At 34.9% G+C, this 17468-nt stretch overlaps 1 protein-coding gene across 37 annotated transcripts in view; it reads left to right on the top strand.

The window, feature by feature from the left end:
* Window positions 1-17468, top strand: part of TSBP1 (testis expressed basic protein 1) — a 212668-nt gene that overhangs the window by 117638 nt on the left and 77562 nt on the right. For 33 of the 37 annotated variants that reach the window (XM_042986064.1, XM_042986084.1, XM_042986085.1 and 30 more), the window contains 4 exons: window positions 1406-1429; window positions 4100-4120; window positions 10333-10353; window positions 10707-10727. In XM_042986064.1, the coding sequence (XP_042841998.1) occupies window positions 1406-1429; window positions 4100-4120; window positions 10333-10353; window positions 10707-10727 (87 nt within the window). The remainder of the gene's footprint in view (window positions 1-1405; window positions 1430-4099; window positions 4121-10332; window positions 10354-10706; window positions 10728-17468) is intronic. The other 4 variants (XM_042986075.1, XM_042986066.1, XM_042986074.1 and 1 more) reach the window with 2 other exon arrangements.

Here is a 17468-nt window from a genome sequence, read left to right as displayed (position 1 = left end):
CAGGGCCCGAACTCACAGACCGTGAGATCATGACCTGACCTGAAGTCGGACGCTCAACTGACTAAGCCACCCAGGCGCCCCTATACAGAAGTTTTTTAAAAGATGGAATTACACGAGATGTTTACTACAAAACACATTTTAAAAACTTTTACACTTGTTACTATTACAGAAATAAAAGCTAAATAATTTAGAAATCCACGTAAAGTTTATAATGTACTTCATAATTTTTACCATAAATTATCATCAGAGAAAACTATATTCCATCCTTGGGAAACTTAAAATATTCTATTTATTTGTGTTTATGTTTTAGTTCAGAACATAGCCACATGTTCCTTATCTCTGATATTCTATAGATTTGTGTACATGAATTTTGAACTCTGATCATTACCAACTTCAGTCATAAAACTGGAAAAGTATTAAAGTGTTATTCAAGTTTACTTTAGCACTCTAAACATATATGTTTTCCTCTCCTCCATCCTGAAGCCTTGCTAAAATTATTATAGTAGAAGGATATAATGGGCCATAAATTCATACAGATAAACCAAGTAAAGAAAAAGAGAGAGAGTGAGAGAGAGAGAGAGAGAGAGAGACGCAGAGATAAACTTCACAAAAATTTTTAAAATTAGTAAAAGAAATAAGGAAATGTGACCAAGTATACTTTTTTTGGTTCAAGAGTGAAGGGTATTTACATAGACAAAAGAGCACTAACACTGACTATTGACTTAACCAAAAATTATGACTAGGTGACACCAGAAGAAAAAGAGAGAGGAGCACATGAGTGGCAGGTAGAGTAAGATTAAAGACACATCAATGCATAATAGTAAATCAATAAGTAATCTGTAAATTTGAAGAATCAAGAAATAGCAATTTAAGAATTTTAAAAAAGATGAAAGTGATATCAAAAAAACAAAACAACATCTAAAAGATTTGGAAGTGTTCTCCTCCAAGGGGAGGGAATTGGGGATATGAAATCATGGCCACGGGAAATGGGCCTAGGAAATAATGGGCCAAGGAAACTTTTAATTTTTAAAGCCTATATACATTTAGTATGAAAAATTCGATTTAAAATTTTTTTCATGTGGGGCACCTGAATGGGTAGGTCGGTTAAGCGTCCAACTTCGGCTCAGGTCATGATCTCACAGTTTGTGAGTTCAAGCCCCACAATGGGGTCTGTGCCGACAGCTCAGAACCTGGAGCCTGCTTCAGATTCTGTGTCTCCTTTTCTCTCTGCTCCTCCCCTGCTCACACTATCTGTCTCTCTCAAAAAATAAATAAACAGCAAAACACTTAAAAAAATTTTTTTCACGTGAATTTTATATTTTGCTGTAAAAAAGACTAGCAAGATACCTGTATTGTCCTCTTCATAGAATAACATTTATTTACCTTATTTGTATTTGTATTTCAGTTAAAACTAAAGAACCACTCATAAGTAAGTTCCTTTTCTGTTTCTCATATTATATTGGTCTCCTAGTTGTTTGAAAATCATTTTGCTCTCTCTGATCATTATTTCTGGTTTTAAAAATTACCCTGAAAATAATTCTTCAGAAGAAAAGAAAGTCTTCTTTCAATCAGACTATGTTTAGTCTTTTATTTTTGTCTGCACTTTAGTTAAGTCCCCACAATCCATTACTCAGTTCCTTTTTCAACTTTTATCTCTAATGTGCTTTAGTCTACTGATGATGGGAAAGGCTTTTTTTGCACCCTCAGGCTTTTACCATCTCCAACTGCAAAACCACAGAAGAGTAGAGTATTAAAGTGGGCTTCAGGAGGAAACAATTCAAGCACATTCATTTCATCCACTCCTAGGAGCACAGAAAGTGACAGCTAAGGCAATAAAATGGCATAAAACCCAAAGGACCAATTAAGCAGTCTGTTATAAAAAAAAAAAAAAAAAAAAGAAAAGATTAAGTATTGGCAATACAAAGAGTTGTACATTAAGCACAATATAACCACAATGCAGTATATTCCTTAGCTGTGGAGATATGCTGGTGATACATTATGACAATGTATCACTGGATATATTAATTTATCAAAAATCATGACAAACCATATTGGGAGGATTGGAGGAGGGAATGTGCATGGTAGGGGAAAGAGGAGACAGTAAGATTTAAAAAGTTGGTAAGAAAAGAATACAAACACTAACTCAAAAAGAGACATGCACCCTTATGTTTATTGTAGCATTATTTACAATAGCTTAATTATGGAATACATATATGCACACACACATACAATGAAATACTACTCAGCCATCAAAAGCAATGAAATATTGCCATTTACAACAACATGGGTGGACCTAGAGGCTATAATGCTAAGTGAAGAAAGTCAGAGAAAGACAAAATACCATATGATTTCATTCATATGTGGAATTTAGATATAAAACAAAAGAACGAAGAAAAAAGAGACAAACCAAGAGGCAAACACCAAACTATAGAGGACAAATTGATAATAACCAGAAGGGAGGTGGGTAGAGGGATGGGTGAAATAGGAGAAGGGGAATACAAGTACATTTATTGTGATGAGCACTGAGCAATGTATAGAATTGTTGACTCACTAGGTGGTACACCTGAAACTAATATACTACTGTATGTTAACTATACTGGAATTAAAATTTATTTTTATTTTTTAAATTTATTTATTTTGAGAAAAAGAGAGAGAGAGAGAGAGCAGGGGAGAGGCAGAGAGAGAGAAAGAGAGAGAGAGAGAGAGAGAGAGAGAGAGAGAGAGAGAATCCCAGGTAGGCTCTGCACTGTCATCACAGAATCCAACACAGGGCTCAGCCTCACCAACCATGAGATCATGACCTGAGCAGGTATCAAGAGTCTGAAGCTGAACCGATTGAGCCACCAAGACACCCCTGGAACTAAAATTATTTTAAAAATTTCAAGCCTGGTAAGAAGTCAAAAATTAAGACAGAATTTTATAAAGCAATGCAAAGCTCTATAAATATGTTATTTAGAAAAGCAGATGTAAAAACTCAAGAAAATAATAATAGAATGTTAAAAGTGGTTCCTTTCAAAGGTGAAAAATTGGAAAAAAAGGGGTGGGTCAGGATATTGCAGTATTTCTTATGTTTATAAAATGAAATGAAGTTTTAAAATATATATTACTTTCATAAAATTAAATTTTAGAATCAGGTGAAGTTTTAATCTATTGCATTTTTAAAGGATTTAGGAAAAAGTCTAATCTCCTCTTAGAACAAAAACACCTATATCTCTAAGTATTGTATTTCAGCAAATACAAAGGAACCCAGAGAAAGTTCCTTTCCAAGTATACTTTGATCTTCTACAGTGTCTGAGGGTTTTCATTTCTTGTTTTTTTTAATTAAAAAAATTTTTTTAATGTTTATTATTTTGAGGGAGAAACACACACAGAGCATGAATGGGGGAGGGGCAGAGAGAGAGGGAGACACAGATTCCCAAGCAGACTCCAGTCTCTAAGCTGTCAGCACAGAGCTGATGCGGGGCTCAAACCCACGAACTGTGAGATCATGACCTGAGCCGAAGTCAGATGCTCAACCAACTGAGCCACCCAGGTGCCCCAAGAGGCTTTCATTTCTAACCTTCCACATGTTTAATATTCACTCCTATCTCCTCATTCCTCAGAATTCTGCTGTATTGTTAATATTTTTAAATGTAATTATTTCTTACTTATAAAAACAGTGTGGAATAACATTGGTCTGTAAAAGGGATTCTTAAGAAAGTCAGTATAAACCAACACTTGCCATTTGGGAAACAAATGTGTGTAAATAGAAAAAAATCATAAAGGGGAAAAATTTTAGGGATATGAAAGAGACTACTAGGCAGATGGAGAAAAGTGAAGGCTTTTCTCCCCATGAAATGAACTCTAACCATTTATTCTTCCTGACTGTAGTTTTTCCAGGCTAAGGACCATGGAATCCCATAATGGGTTGGTTCAGAATTACATGGGGTACCAATCTCTTACGATGTCATGGTCACTCATGGAGAAGAAATTGACCTTCTGTAAATGTCCCTTTTTTTATGTTTCTACCAGAGGAATATTACAAAAAGTAGTTACTAACCCACAAAATACAGCACTAATCTTTCCGGGCTAATTCCTGTGTATTTGTTTTCTCTTTCAGAAACTTGTTCAACATACAGCAGTAAGTTGCTCAATTCTTACTCTTTTGAAACATATGAGAACCAATGTACATCCTAACCATTTTCTAGTCTGGCTCTGAATAATCTGACACATGGTTCTCTATTTCCTTTGGTTTCATATTATATAAAGTCATCTGTACTCATTTTGAATTTGAAAGACAAAATCACAATGACTGAACAAAAGAATAGATGCAAGAGAAATCTCTCCAGGAGTGCCTGGGTGGCTCAGTCAGTTAAGCATCCGACTTCAGTCCAGGTCCTGATCTCACAGTTTGTGGGTTCAAGCCCCATATCGGGTTCTGTGCTGACAGCTCAGAGCCTGGAGTCTGCTTAGGATTCTGTGTCCCCTCTCCTTCTCTGCCCCACCCCAGCTCACACTGTGTGTGTGTCTCTTTCTCTGAAAAAATTTAAAAAAAAAAATTAAGAAAAGAAACCTCTCCAAAGGTTGATTGAAATGGGTTATTAATTGACTGAAAAATAAAATAATGAGGAAGAAAAAAAGAAGATAGGACTTAAAAATAAGAGAAGAAAAAGAGAGACATAAAAAACAAGGGGAGAAGATTTTTAAGTGAGACAGATTTTAACAGTCAATAAACAGTCTTCAAAACCTGAAAGAAAAAAAGAGAAGGATGATTCTCTTTCCTGGTAGAGACTATAACACCACAGACTCTGTAGTGAAGGATTTGATGGTCCTATGAAAAGAATATTGTCAACACATACTATTTTCACCATGTTTTAGATGGAAGAGATTTTTTTTAAGTGTTTTATTTTTAAAATATCTGTAGTAACTCCCAATAACTTCCCTTTCTCTATTGATGTACATAGTAGAATACTCTGAACATTGTATGAAAAACCAACATTGTCACACAAAGGATTTAGATTGCAAGTCTCCTCTTTCTGCTGACATGTAATTGATACATTTAGAAAGTAAAAACATCTCTGACATGAAAGGGTACATTCCCTGATAAAGCTGAAAATAGTTCCTAAACAATAAAAATAAGCACTACATACATTCCTGTATTTAGAGAGACAGAAGACAAAGAAATTGATGATGATAGAAAAAACAGTGAGAAGCAGAGATACACTAAATGTTTTCAGTTCGTTGTAAAGTTTTTTAACTCTGGGCTAAAAAAAACCAAGGTGAAAAACTAGAAAAAACTGCCCCCACTGATCTCACTTCTGGGTCTACCAAACTCAGTGCTCATAGGAAGTCAAGAATTAGAGCAATTCTTACATTATAGTCAGAGACGCTGCCCTCAGCATGCTGTTACCACCAAGTAATTCTGAAGATGAGGCACTCCCTGAAGGTGGACATGTTTCCCAGGCAAAGACTAGATAAGATGTGGGTAACTGATCCAGAAAACAAAACCTTATTGATTTCTTTGCCTTACTTTTAGGCATATCTTCAGCATCTGTTAGTAAGTTTTGTTGTTTTTTGTTGTTGTTTTGTTTTGTTTTGTTTTTCATTCTCAAACATGGTTTTCTCAAAACTTTTTGGGAAATTGTTTGAATTTTCTATTTTCACTTCTGGATAGATTCAAATTTTTATTTACCCTATTTTACTTTACCCTGTTTTGGTTACACATAACCAGAATTTCATTTGACTATTTCTAAATGTTTAGCAAATGAAAATCCCATTCATAAAAAAATGAAGAGTAAATCAGGAAGGATTGAAGCAAAATTCAGGACGATGGTTAATACAAGCAAGAGCTATGGAGGTATAATGGGGGGATAAAATGCAATCAGCGAAGGAACACGGCTAGAGGCACCTGGATGTTGGGTGGACGAACATCATTCTTTTATTTTTAATTATTTTTAATTCAAGTTAGTTAACATCCAGTATAGTCTTGGCTTCAGGAGTAGAAACCAATGATTCACCTCTTATACATGACACCCAGTGCTCAACCCAAAAAGTGCCCTCATTAACGCCCATCACCTGTTTAACCCGTCCCCCAACACACCTCCACTCCAGCAACCTTCAGTTTGTTCTCTGTATTTAAGAGTTTCTTATGGTTTACCTCCCTCTCTGTTTTTATCTTATTTTTCCTTCCCTTCCCCTATGTTCATCTGCTATGATTCTCCAATTCCACATATCAGAGGAATCATATGATATCTGTCTTTCTCTGGCTTTCTTATTTTGCTTAGCATAATACCCTCTAGTTTCATCCACGTTGTTACAAATGGCAAGATTTCATTCTTTTTTATTGCTGACTGGTATTCCATTGTGTGTGTGTGTGTGTGTGTGTGTGTGTGTGTGTGTGTGTGTGTATCCCACATCTTCTTTATCCATTCATTAATCAGTGGACATTTGGGGTCTTTACATAATTTGGCTATTGTGGATAGTGCTGCTATAAACATTGGGGTGCATGTGCCCCTTCAACTCAGCATTTTTGCATCCTTTGGATGAATACCTAGTAGTACATTTACAGGGTTGTAGTGTAGCCCTATTTTTAAATTTTTGAGGAACCTCTATATTGTTTTCCAGAGTGGCTGCACCAGTTTACATTCCCATCAGCAGTGCAAAAGTGTTCTCTTTTCTCTGCATCCTCACCAACATCTGTTGTTTCCTGAGTTGTTAATTTTAGCCATCTGACAGGTGTGAGGTGGTATCTCATTGTGGTTTTGATTTGTATTTCACTGATGATAAGTGATGTTCAGTATCTTTTCATGTGTCCATTAGCCATCTGGATGTCTTCTTTGGAAAGGTGTCTATTCATGTCTTCTGCCCATTTCTTCACTGGATTATTTGTTTCTCGGGTGTGGAGTTTGATAAGTTCTTTATAGATTTTGGATACTCTTTATCTGATATGTCATTTGCAAATATCTTCTCCCATTCTGTTAGTTGCCTTTTAGTTTTGTTGATTGTTTCCTTTGCAGTGCAGAAGCTTTTCATCTTGATGAGATCCCAATAGTTTTGCTTTTATTTGCCTTGCCCCTGGAGACATGTCAAGTAAGAAGTTGCTGTGGCTGAGGTCAAAGACATTGCTGCCTGTTTTCTCCTCTAGGATTTTGATGGTTTTCTGTCTCACATTTTGGTCTTTCATCCATTTTGAATTTATTTTTGTGTATGATGTAAGAAACTGATCCAGTTTCATTCTTCTGCATGTCCATGTCCAGATTTCCCAGCACCATATGGTGAAGAGACTGTCTTTATTCCATTGGATATTCTTTCCTGCTTTGTTGAAGATTAGTTGGCTATATATTTGTGGATCCTTTTCTGGGTTCTCTATTCTGTTCCATTGATCTATGTGTCTGTTTTTGTGTCATTACCATACTGGCTTTATGACTAAAGCTTTGTAACACAGCTTAAAGTCTGGAATTTTGATGCCTCCAGCTTTGTGTTTCTTTTTCAACATTACTTTGGTTATTCAGTCTTTTCTGGTTCCAATACATTTTAGAATTGTTTGTTCTGGCTCAGTGAAAAATGCTGGTGTTAGTTTGATAGGGGTTGCATGGAATGCATTGAATTGCTTCGGGTAGTATCAACATTTTAACGATATTTTTTCTTCAGACCCATGAGTGTGGAATGCTTTTCCATTGCTTTGTGTGTTCTTCAATTCCTTCATAAGATTTCTATAGTTTTCAGCATACAGATCTTTTGCCTGTTTGGTTAGGTTTATTCCTAGGTATCTTATGGTTTTGGGTACAATTGTAAATGAGATCAATTCTTTGATATCTTTTTCTGCTGATTCATTATTGGTGTATAAAATTCAGCTGATTTCTGTACATTGATTTTATATGCTGCAACTCTGCTGAATTCATGTATCAGCTCTAGCAGTTTTTGGGTGGAGTCTTTTGGGTTTTCCACATGGAGTAACATGTCACCTGTGAAGAGTGAAAAGTTTGACTTCTTCGTTGCTGATTTGATGCCTTTCATTTCTTTTTGTTGCCTGATTGCTGAGGCTAGGATTTCCAACACTATGTTGAACAACAGTGGTGAGAGTAGAATTCCCTGTCATGTTCCTGATCTTAGGGGAAGAGCTCTCAGTTTTTCCCCATTGAGGATGATATTAGCTGTGGGCCTGTCATATATGGCTTTTATGATGTTGAGGTATGTTCCTTCTATCCCTACTTTCCTGAGGGTTTCTATCAAGAATGGATGCTGTATTTTTTCAAAAGCTCTTTCTGCATCTATTGAAAGGATCATATGGTTCTTATCCTTTCCTCTATTAATGTGGTGTACCATGTTGATTGATTTGCAAATATTGAACCAGGCTTGCAGCCCAGGAATAAATCCCACTTGATCATGGAGAATAATTCTTTTTTTTTTTTAATTTTTTTTAACGTTTATTTATTTTTGAGACAGAGAGAGACAGAGCATGAATGGGGGAGGGGCAGAGAGAGAGTGAGACACAGAATCGGAAGCAGGCTCCAGGCTCTGAGCCATCAGCCCAGAGCCCGATGCGGGGCTCGAACTCACGGACCGTGAGATCGTGACCTGAGCTGAAGTCGGAGGCTTAACCGACTGAGCCACCCAGGCTCCCCGGATAATAATTCTTTTAATGAACATTTGCTAGAATATTTTTGAGAATTTTTGCATCCATGTTCATCACGGATATTGGTCTGTAGTTCTCCTCATTAGTTGGTCTTTGTCTGGTTTTGGAATCAAGATAATGCTGGCTTCATAGAATGAGTACGGATGCTTTCCTTCCATTTCTATTTTTTGGAACTGTTTGGGATGAATAGGTATTAACTCTTATTTAAATGCCTGTTAGAATTCCCCTGGGAAGCCATCTGGTCCAGGACTCTTATTTGTTGGGAAATTTTTGATAACCGATTTGATTTCTTTATGGTTTATCGAACTGTTCAAATTTTCTATTTCTTCCTGTTTGAGTTTTAGTAGTGTGAGAGTGTCTAGCAATTTTTCCATTTCCTCCAGATTGTCCGATTGTTGGCATATAATTTTTCATAGTGTTCTCTTATAATTATTTGTATTTCTGTGTTATTGATTGTGATCTCTCCTCTTTCATACCTGATTTTATCTTTTTGGGTCCTCTCTCTTTTCTTTTTGAGAAGTCTGGCTAGGTGTTCATCATTTTTGTTTCTTCTTTCAAAAAACCAGCTCTTAGTTTTATTAGATTCTGTATCATTTATTTCTGCTCTAATCTTTATTACTTCCCTTCCTTTGCTGGCTTTGGGCTTGATTTGCTGCTCCTTTTCCAGCTTCTTAGGAGTAAGGTTGGGTTGTGTATTTGGGACCTTTCTTGCAATGTATTTTCCTCTTAGGACTCCTGTTGTTGCATCCCAAAGGGTTTGGACTGTTGTGTTTTCATTTTCATTGGCTTCCATGTATTTTTTAATTTCTTCTTTAATTTCCTGGTTAACCTGTTCATTCATAACTTGATATAATCATATATGTCAGTTTTTCACATTATGGTTTTTTACCCAACCTAAACCTCATGAAGATATTCTTGTACAATTTCCTCCATTACTTTTACCTTTCATTGTGACTTTAATGCATCTACCAATACCATTCCCATTGTACCATGCTGTATCCCCTCCCTATCCCTTGTTAACGAAATATCCTTTCATTATAACCAAGCTGTCTTCCATAAGAGAAGAGCTCAAAAATTTCCAAAATGTATCAACACATTAAGAGAGATTGAGAAGAAGGTGTAAGAGTACCACTTCTTCCTCTATGTTCCTAAAGCACCCTGTCCACAATTGTATTAGAGTATTTAGTACACTGATGTAATAATTTATTGAGATGGCTGATTCCTTTTGTAGAAATCTCCTCTTGAAAAAAATTGGAAATAGATTGAATTACATGAAGACTCTAGAGTATAACAAACCTAGATACCAGTTCCAGGTTTACCCTTAAAAATAACAATAAAGGAAATGGGAGTATAACATTACAAAAAAAAAAAAAGTCTAAGAGACTCAGACCAATACTGACATAATGATGCCAAATTGACCAAAAAGTAATTTTCAAAGCAAGACTAGATCCTGGATTCTTGGGGGCAGCTTCTGGCTCCACTAATTATTAGCTGTGTGACCTTGGGTAACCTCTATGTGCAGAATCTTCATCATAGGGATGCTGAAGATTAAATAATTTCAATCACATAAATCTCTTATACAAGTGCTTGGCACATGGGAATTTAATCAATATAAGTGACCTGATATTAGTGCCCCAAGATAATTTAAGCCTAAATGAAGTTCTTATCAAGCATGCTAGCAAACCACACCACACTTACTCTCTTATGTTTTATTTTAGGAAAATATTCAGCAACAACAGGTAAGTTTTGCATTCATTAACTAATGCCCTTTACCATTTAGAATTATGAGAAACTTTTGCAGACTCTACCTGACATAATTTCAGCTTTTCACATATAAGAGTGCTTATTTGTTTTAACTTCTCTCTTCCTTTCTCAGAAACTTATTTAGCATAAAATTTTAATCATACTCATAAAATGAAAAAGAATAAATACAATCTAACTGTAAAGATAAAGACTTCTTGCCATTGGCTCATAGTACCAAGTATTGGAAGGTTTGGAGTGTTATTCTTGACAGAGATAAGAATGTTAAGAAGATCCTTAATCTTCTATCAGTCAAACCACCCTAATTTATTTATTTGTGTTTGTATTTTAGGAAATATTGAGAGCATCCTCAGTAAGTTCCATTCCTATTTCTCAGTTTGAATGGTTTCTGAGCACCAAAATGTATGAAGACCTTTAGCAAAATCTGATCATTAGCATATCAAGCTCTGCAAATCTTAGTATTACTTCTCATTCCACACTATTTCCCATTAGTCAGCATTTTGTAGATTACTGATAGTATCCAGGAAAATTTAATTGCATTGATTAACTAAGAGAACAACAGAAAACTTAATAGCCATTTTAAAAAATATACATTCTAGGGGTGCCTGGGTGGCTCAGTCGGTTAAGCTTCCAACTTCGTCTCAGGTTATGATCTCACCTTTCATGAGTGTAAGCCCCACGTCAGGCTCCATGCTGACAGCTCAGAGCTTGGAGCCTGCTTCAGATTCTGTGTCTCCATCTCTCTTCCCTCTCCCGCTCATTCTTTCTCTCTCTCTCTCTCAAAAATAAACATTAAAAAATTTATAACTCAGTCAGTTAAGCATCTGACTCTTGGTTTCCACTCAGGTCATGATCTCACGGTTCATGAGTTCCAGCCCCACATCAGGCTCTGTGCTGATGGTGCAGAGTCTGCTTGGAATTCTCTCTCTTTCCCTCTCTCTCTGCCCCTCCACTGCTCACTCCCTCTCAAAATAAATAAACTTAAGTTTTTTTTAAATAAATAAAAATATATATTCTATATACTATAAATGAAGAGAGTCCAGTTTGGAGAAAAAAGAAAGGGGTGATGGAAAAGAGCATAATGTTCTACCTACCACTTTCCCTAATTTCAACCTTATCTTTGCACTGGATAGAATGCAAAAGTGTGCTAAAGCTTATATCTTCAAAAGCAGAAAGAGAAAGCACAGTGAAAGCCACCAAATGGGTCAACTTTTTAAATGATAGGAAGCTTTCAACTCTTTTAATTATCTTTTAAAAAACATAATTTTCTCCCATTAAAAAAATTATTTGCATATCTCTTTTGTGAGGTGCCCACTGAAGTCCATGACTGACAACTTTGTTCTAATCCTGAAGCCTATATTAATTCCTTTATTTTATACCTTCCCATGTCCTAAACATATTCTTTTTTTTTTTTTCCTTTTTGGTTTTAGTTTTTTTTTTCTTTTTGGTTTTAGTTCTTACCAGAAACTCGATCATCCATTAGTAAATTACCTTCCAAAGTCCATTAGATTTGAATTTCTTTTTTTTCCCTTATTTCTGTTTCTGGTTCCTATTGGGAAAAAAATTATTTATTCCTTAGCAATCTCTGCATTCAATAAATAGAACAAAATCTTAAGGGAAAATTAAAGTGTACTAATTAATAGATGGTACTAATAAGAGAAGTGTTGTCCTAGGTAGTTAATTCATATAACAGAAAATGCTAACAGAAATAGAACTATTAAGTCTCTACTTTTGCTAAGGAAATATGACTTAAATATGCAATGACTTAATATCTATCATTTTTAGATTAACAAAACTCAGTGTTGGTGGGGTTATAAGGAAATAGATATATTCATGTTTTTAAGAGAAAATACTGTATACTACAACAAAATCTAGCAAAGATCTTAAACACATAGCTCTAGAGGAATAGCTAAGCAGAATGTAGTTAAATAATCCAACTTACTATTATATTATAATTAGGAATGACAATTGTGAAGATGGTTAAGTCTAGACTCTACAATGTAATAAAAGGTAGAAAAGAACTTAAATGTATGTGTACACTGTAATCAAAATAGGAAAACATGCACCCAGTGTTTATAGCAACATTATCAACAATAGCCAAAATTATGGAATAGCCAAATACCCATTGACTGATGAATGGACAAAGAAGACATGGAATAAATTGTGTCTTTATAAACTTTGGAAATCTTATCGTGTTTTATTACATTGTGAATTCATACAAAAGATTTTTAAAATTACTGATATTTGGGGCTTTCCTCTAATATTTTTATTGTTCAACCAATTACATACATAATTTAAAAATGTTATGGAATTATAGTAAGGTACATCAATTTCCTACAGCAGCTATTTGACTCATTAGAATTACTTCTTAATATTCCATGTTCTACTATATTCTTTTTGTTTGTTTTTTTTACTGATTTTATTATTTATCTGTAATGGTATTTGTTTTTTCTATTTTAAATTTTTAGACATCCCAAAAGCTGTACATAATTTATGTACCCAACTTATGAATTTGGAGATAAGTATACATCCATGAAACCATCACCACAATATATGCCATTAACCATCAAAAGTTTCATCTCTCTTCTTTATCTCTCTCTCTCTCAATCTCTTTTTTTTTTCTTTTTGGTAATAAGAACACTTAATGTAAGATCTACCCTTGAAACACATTTTGAAGCATACAATACAATATTGTTGACCATAGGCACTATGCTGCACAGAACTCTAGGACTTATTCATTTTATATAACCAAAAGTTGTACCCTTTGACTAATTAATATCTCCCTATTTCTCCCTCCTTAGCCCCTGGCAATCACCATTCCACTATTGCTATTATGAGCTTGGCTATTTTAGATTTTACATGTAATTAAGATCATGCGGTATTTGCACTTCTATGTCTAACTTACTTCACTTAGCATAATGTCCTCTGATTTTATTCATGTCACAAACAGCAGGATTGTCTTCTAATGGCAGAATAATACTCAGTTGTGTATATATTCCACATATTCTTTATCCATTCATTTATCATTATATTGCTTCCATGAATTGGCTACTGTGAATAATGCTGCAGTAAACATGGGGGTGCAGGGTTCTCTTTGAGATACTGATTTCAATTTTCTGGATAATACTAGAATTAGGATTGATGGATCATTTGGTGGTTTCATTTTTTGCTTCTTGAGAAAACTCCATTGTGTTTTCTATAGTAGCTGTAGAATTTACATTCCCACCAACAGTGTATGAAGGGTCCCTTCATATATATATATGTATACATATATATATATATATATATATATGCCATTAAAACAGATGTAAAGTGCTATCTCATTATGGTTTTTATTTGCATTTTCCTGATTATTAGTGACATTGAGAACATTTTCATACATGTTGGCCATTTGTATGTCTTCTTTTGAGAAATATCTGTCCAGGGCCTTTGTTTATTTTTTAATCTGCTTATTTTGGGTTGTTATTGTTGTTGAGTTGTATGAGTTCCTTTAATATTTTGGACATTAACCCTTTATCAGATACATAATTGGCAAAATTTTCTCCTAATTTGTTGGTGAAAACTACTTCATTATTTAATATGTGGATATCCACTTTTCCCAACATCACTGATTGAGGAAACTATTCTTTCCCCACTGTGTGTTCTTGGTACTCTTGTCAAAGATCAGTTAACCATATATGCGTGAGATTATTTCTGGACTTTCTTCTGTTCCATTGGTCTGTATATCCATTTTTATACCAGTATCACACTATAGTTTTGTATTATATTTGGAAATTAGAAAGTGTATTCCTCCAGCTTTGTTATTGCCCAAAATTTCTTTGGCTATTCAAGGTCTTCTGTAGTTCCATATCAAGTTTAGCATTATTTTCTGGGGGAAAAAAAGTGTCATTGGGATTTTGATGGGGATTAAATTGAACCTGTAGATCAGATTGCTTTGGGTAATACAGACATTTTAACAATATTAATTCTTCCAATTCATGAAAATAAATATCCTTCCTTTTATATGGGTCTTCTTTAATTTCTTTCATCAGTGTTTTAAAGTTTTCACTATATAAGTATTTTTACCTTCTTGATTAAGTTTATTCCTAAGTATTTTTATCTTTTTGATACAATTGTAAATGATATAGTTTCTTAATTTCCTTTTCAGGTAAATCATTATTTGATATAGTTTCTTAATTTCCTTTTCAGGTAAATCATTATTAGTGTATACAAATGCAACTGATTTTTGCATGTTGATATTCTATCCTGTAACTTTGCTGACTTCATTTATCAATACTAATAGTTTTGTGAAGGGTTTTGTGAAGTCTTTAGGGTTTTCGACATATTAGCTCATATCATCTGCAAGCAGAGACCATTTTACTTCTTCCTTTCAGATTTGGACATTTTCCATTTCTTTTTATTTTCTATTGCTCTGGCTAGGACTTCTAGTACTATGTTAAATAGAAGTGGTGAGAAAGAGGGGAGCTTGGGTTGGTTAAGCATCCAACTTCAGCTCATCACTATTTGTGAGTTTGAGCCTCTCATTGGGCTCTCTGCTATCAAAATGGAAACCACTTTGGAGCCTCTGTCACCCCCCACCTCTCTCTCTCTCTCTGCACCTTCCTCCACACTCTCTCTCTTTAAAAAATAAATAAACATTTTAAAAGAAGAAGTGGTGAGAAAGAGAGAGAAAAATCAAGAGGTGTCCATCAAAGGATGCAAAGTTTCAGTTATGCAAAATAATTCAGTTCTAGAAATTTACTGTATAACCTAAGGTCTATTATTGACAATAGCTATTGTATACTTAAACTTTTGCTAAGAGGGTAAATCTTATGTTAAGTGCTTTAACCATGAAAATAGAAAATAAATTTTATATATATAATTTTTTTGATCAAGCATTTTTATTCTATTCTTTCTCCACCTTCTTTCTTCTTCTTCTTTATTTTCCTCCCTCTTTATCTTGATTTAGCCTTATATCTTTTTGATTCTCTATTTGGATTTCTTTTCTCCCCTTTTATTTTTCTCTTTTTATGGGATCAGGCCCACTCCCCTCTCCTTTTTTCCCCAGGGTTACTTCAACAAACAAATTAAAGCACATCTGTGAAGGTCCAAACATTCCACCACTACAAGCAAGAAGGAGCTCTGCAGAGGACCGAGCTCTGCAGATCTCTGCAGTGGGATAGAGTAGCCAAAACACAACAACAAAGTGCATACCACATACACCAAAACCACTTCTATGAGTGCCAGGCCCTGGCAGTATATGACCCATTTTTAATATAAAGGTACTCTAAGGTGCAGGACACATAACACACTTTTAAAACACACAAAAGAGAGAAATGTAGCCAAAATTACAAAATGGAGAAATTCTCCCCAAAAGAAAGTTCAAAAAGAAATCATAGCCAGAGATTGTTGCTCTGTACCATCGTGTTATCTGTAATTTCATGTTCCTGGTGATGTACTCTGGTCCTTTGTAGTCTTTGCTGATTTCCACTGATTTATTGCTCAAAACAGATAAAATTAATATATCTGCACAACAATATATGATAACAGTCATCAGACTACTAGCTGGTCTTGAAAAGAGCATAAAAGACACCAGAGAAACTCTTACTGCAGAGATCAAAGACTAAGAACTAGTTAGGATGAATTTCAAAATGCTATAATTGAGATGCAAAGTAAACTAGGTACAGTGACAGCAGGATTGAAGAAGTAGAGGAGAGAATAGGTGAAAGAGAAGATAAAATTATGGAAAATAATGAAGCTGAAAAAAAGAGGGAAAGGGAATTACTAGATCATGAGGGGAGACTTAGAGAACTAAGTGATTCCATGAAACAAAACAATTATCTGTATCATAAGACTTCCAGAAGAAGAGTGAGAGAAAGGGGCAAAAGGTTTATTGGAACAAATGATAGCTGAGAACTTCCCTAATCTGGGGAAGGAAACAGGCATCCAAGTCCTAGAGGCACAGAGAACTTCCTTTAAATCAACAAAAACAGGTCAACACATGACATATCATATCATAGTGAAAGTGGCAATATACAAAAGTAAAGAAAGAATTCTGAAAGCAGCTAGGGACAAATAGACCTTAACCCACAAAGGTAGCACATAAGGTTAGTAGCATTCCTGTCCTCTGAAACTTGGGAGGCCAGAAAGGAGTGGCAGGAAATATTCAATGTGCTGATAGGAAAAAATATGCAGCCAAGAATCCTTTATCCAGAGAGGCTGTCATTCTGAATAGAGTAGAGGTAAAGACTTTCCCAGACAAAGAAAAAATGAAGTTTGTGACCACTAAACCAGCCCTGCAAGAGATCCTAAGTGGGATTCTCTGAGTGGAAATCAGCAAAGACTACAAAGGACCAGAGAATATCACCAGAAACATGAAATTACAGATAACACAATGGTACTGAGTTCATATCTTTCAATAATCACTCTGAATGTAAGTGGACTAAATGCCCCAATAAAAAGACATAGGCTAGCAGAATCAATAAGCAAAAATAAGATCCATGCATATGCTGCTGCCTACAAGAGACTCACTTTAGACATGAGGACATCTGCAGATTGAAAGTGAGGGGGGTGGAGAACCATCTACCATGTTACTGGATGTCAAAAGAAAGTCAGAATAGTCATACTTAGACAAACTATATTTTGAAACAAAGACTATAACAAGAGATAAAGAAGGGCATATCATAATTAAGGAGTCTATCCATCAAGAAAAACTAACAATTATATATTTGTGACCCAATGTGGAAGCCCCCAAATATATAAATTAATTAATCACAAATATAAGCAAAATTATTGATAATAGCACCATAATTGTAGAAGACTTTAATACTCCATTTAACAGCAATGGAAAGATCATCTAGGCAAAAAATCAATAAGGAAACAACAGTTCTCAATGACACATTGGACCAGATGGACTTAACAGATATATTCAGAATATTTAATCCTAATGCAGTAGAATACACATTCTTTTTGACTACATATGGAACATTCTTCAAAATAAATCACAGATGGGGCCAAAAATCAGCCCTCAACAGGTACAAAAAGATTGAGATCATACCATGTATATTTTCAGATCACAACACTATGAAACTTGAAATCAACCAAAGAAAAAGTT

This window comes from Panthera tigris, chromosome B2 (assembly GCF_018350195.1).
Source record: "Panthera tigris isolate Pti1 chromosome B2, P.tigris_Pti1_mat1.1, whole genome shotgun sequence".
NCBI classification, from domain to species: domain Eukaryota; kingdom Metazoa; phylum Chordata; class Mammalia; order Carnivora; family Felidae; genus Panthera; species Panthera tigris.
Note: the sequence above shows the minus strand (reverse complement) of the source record. Positions and strands in the feature narration are given on the sequence as shown.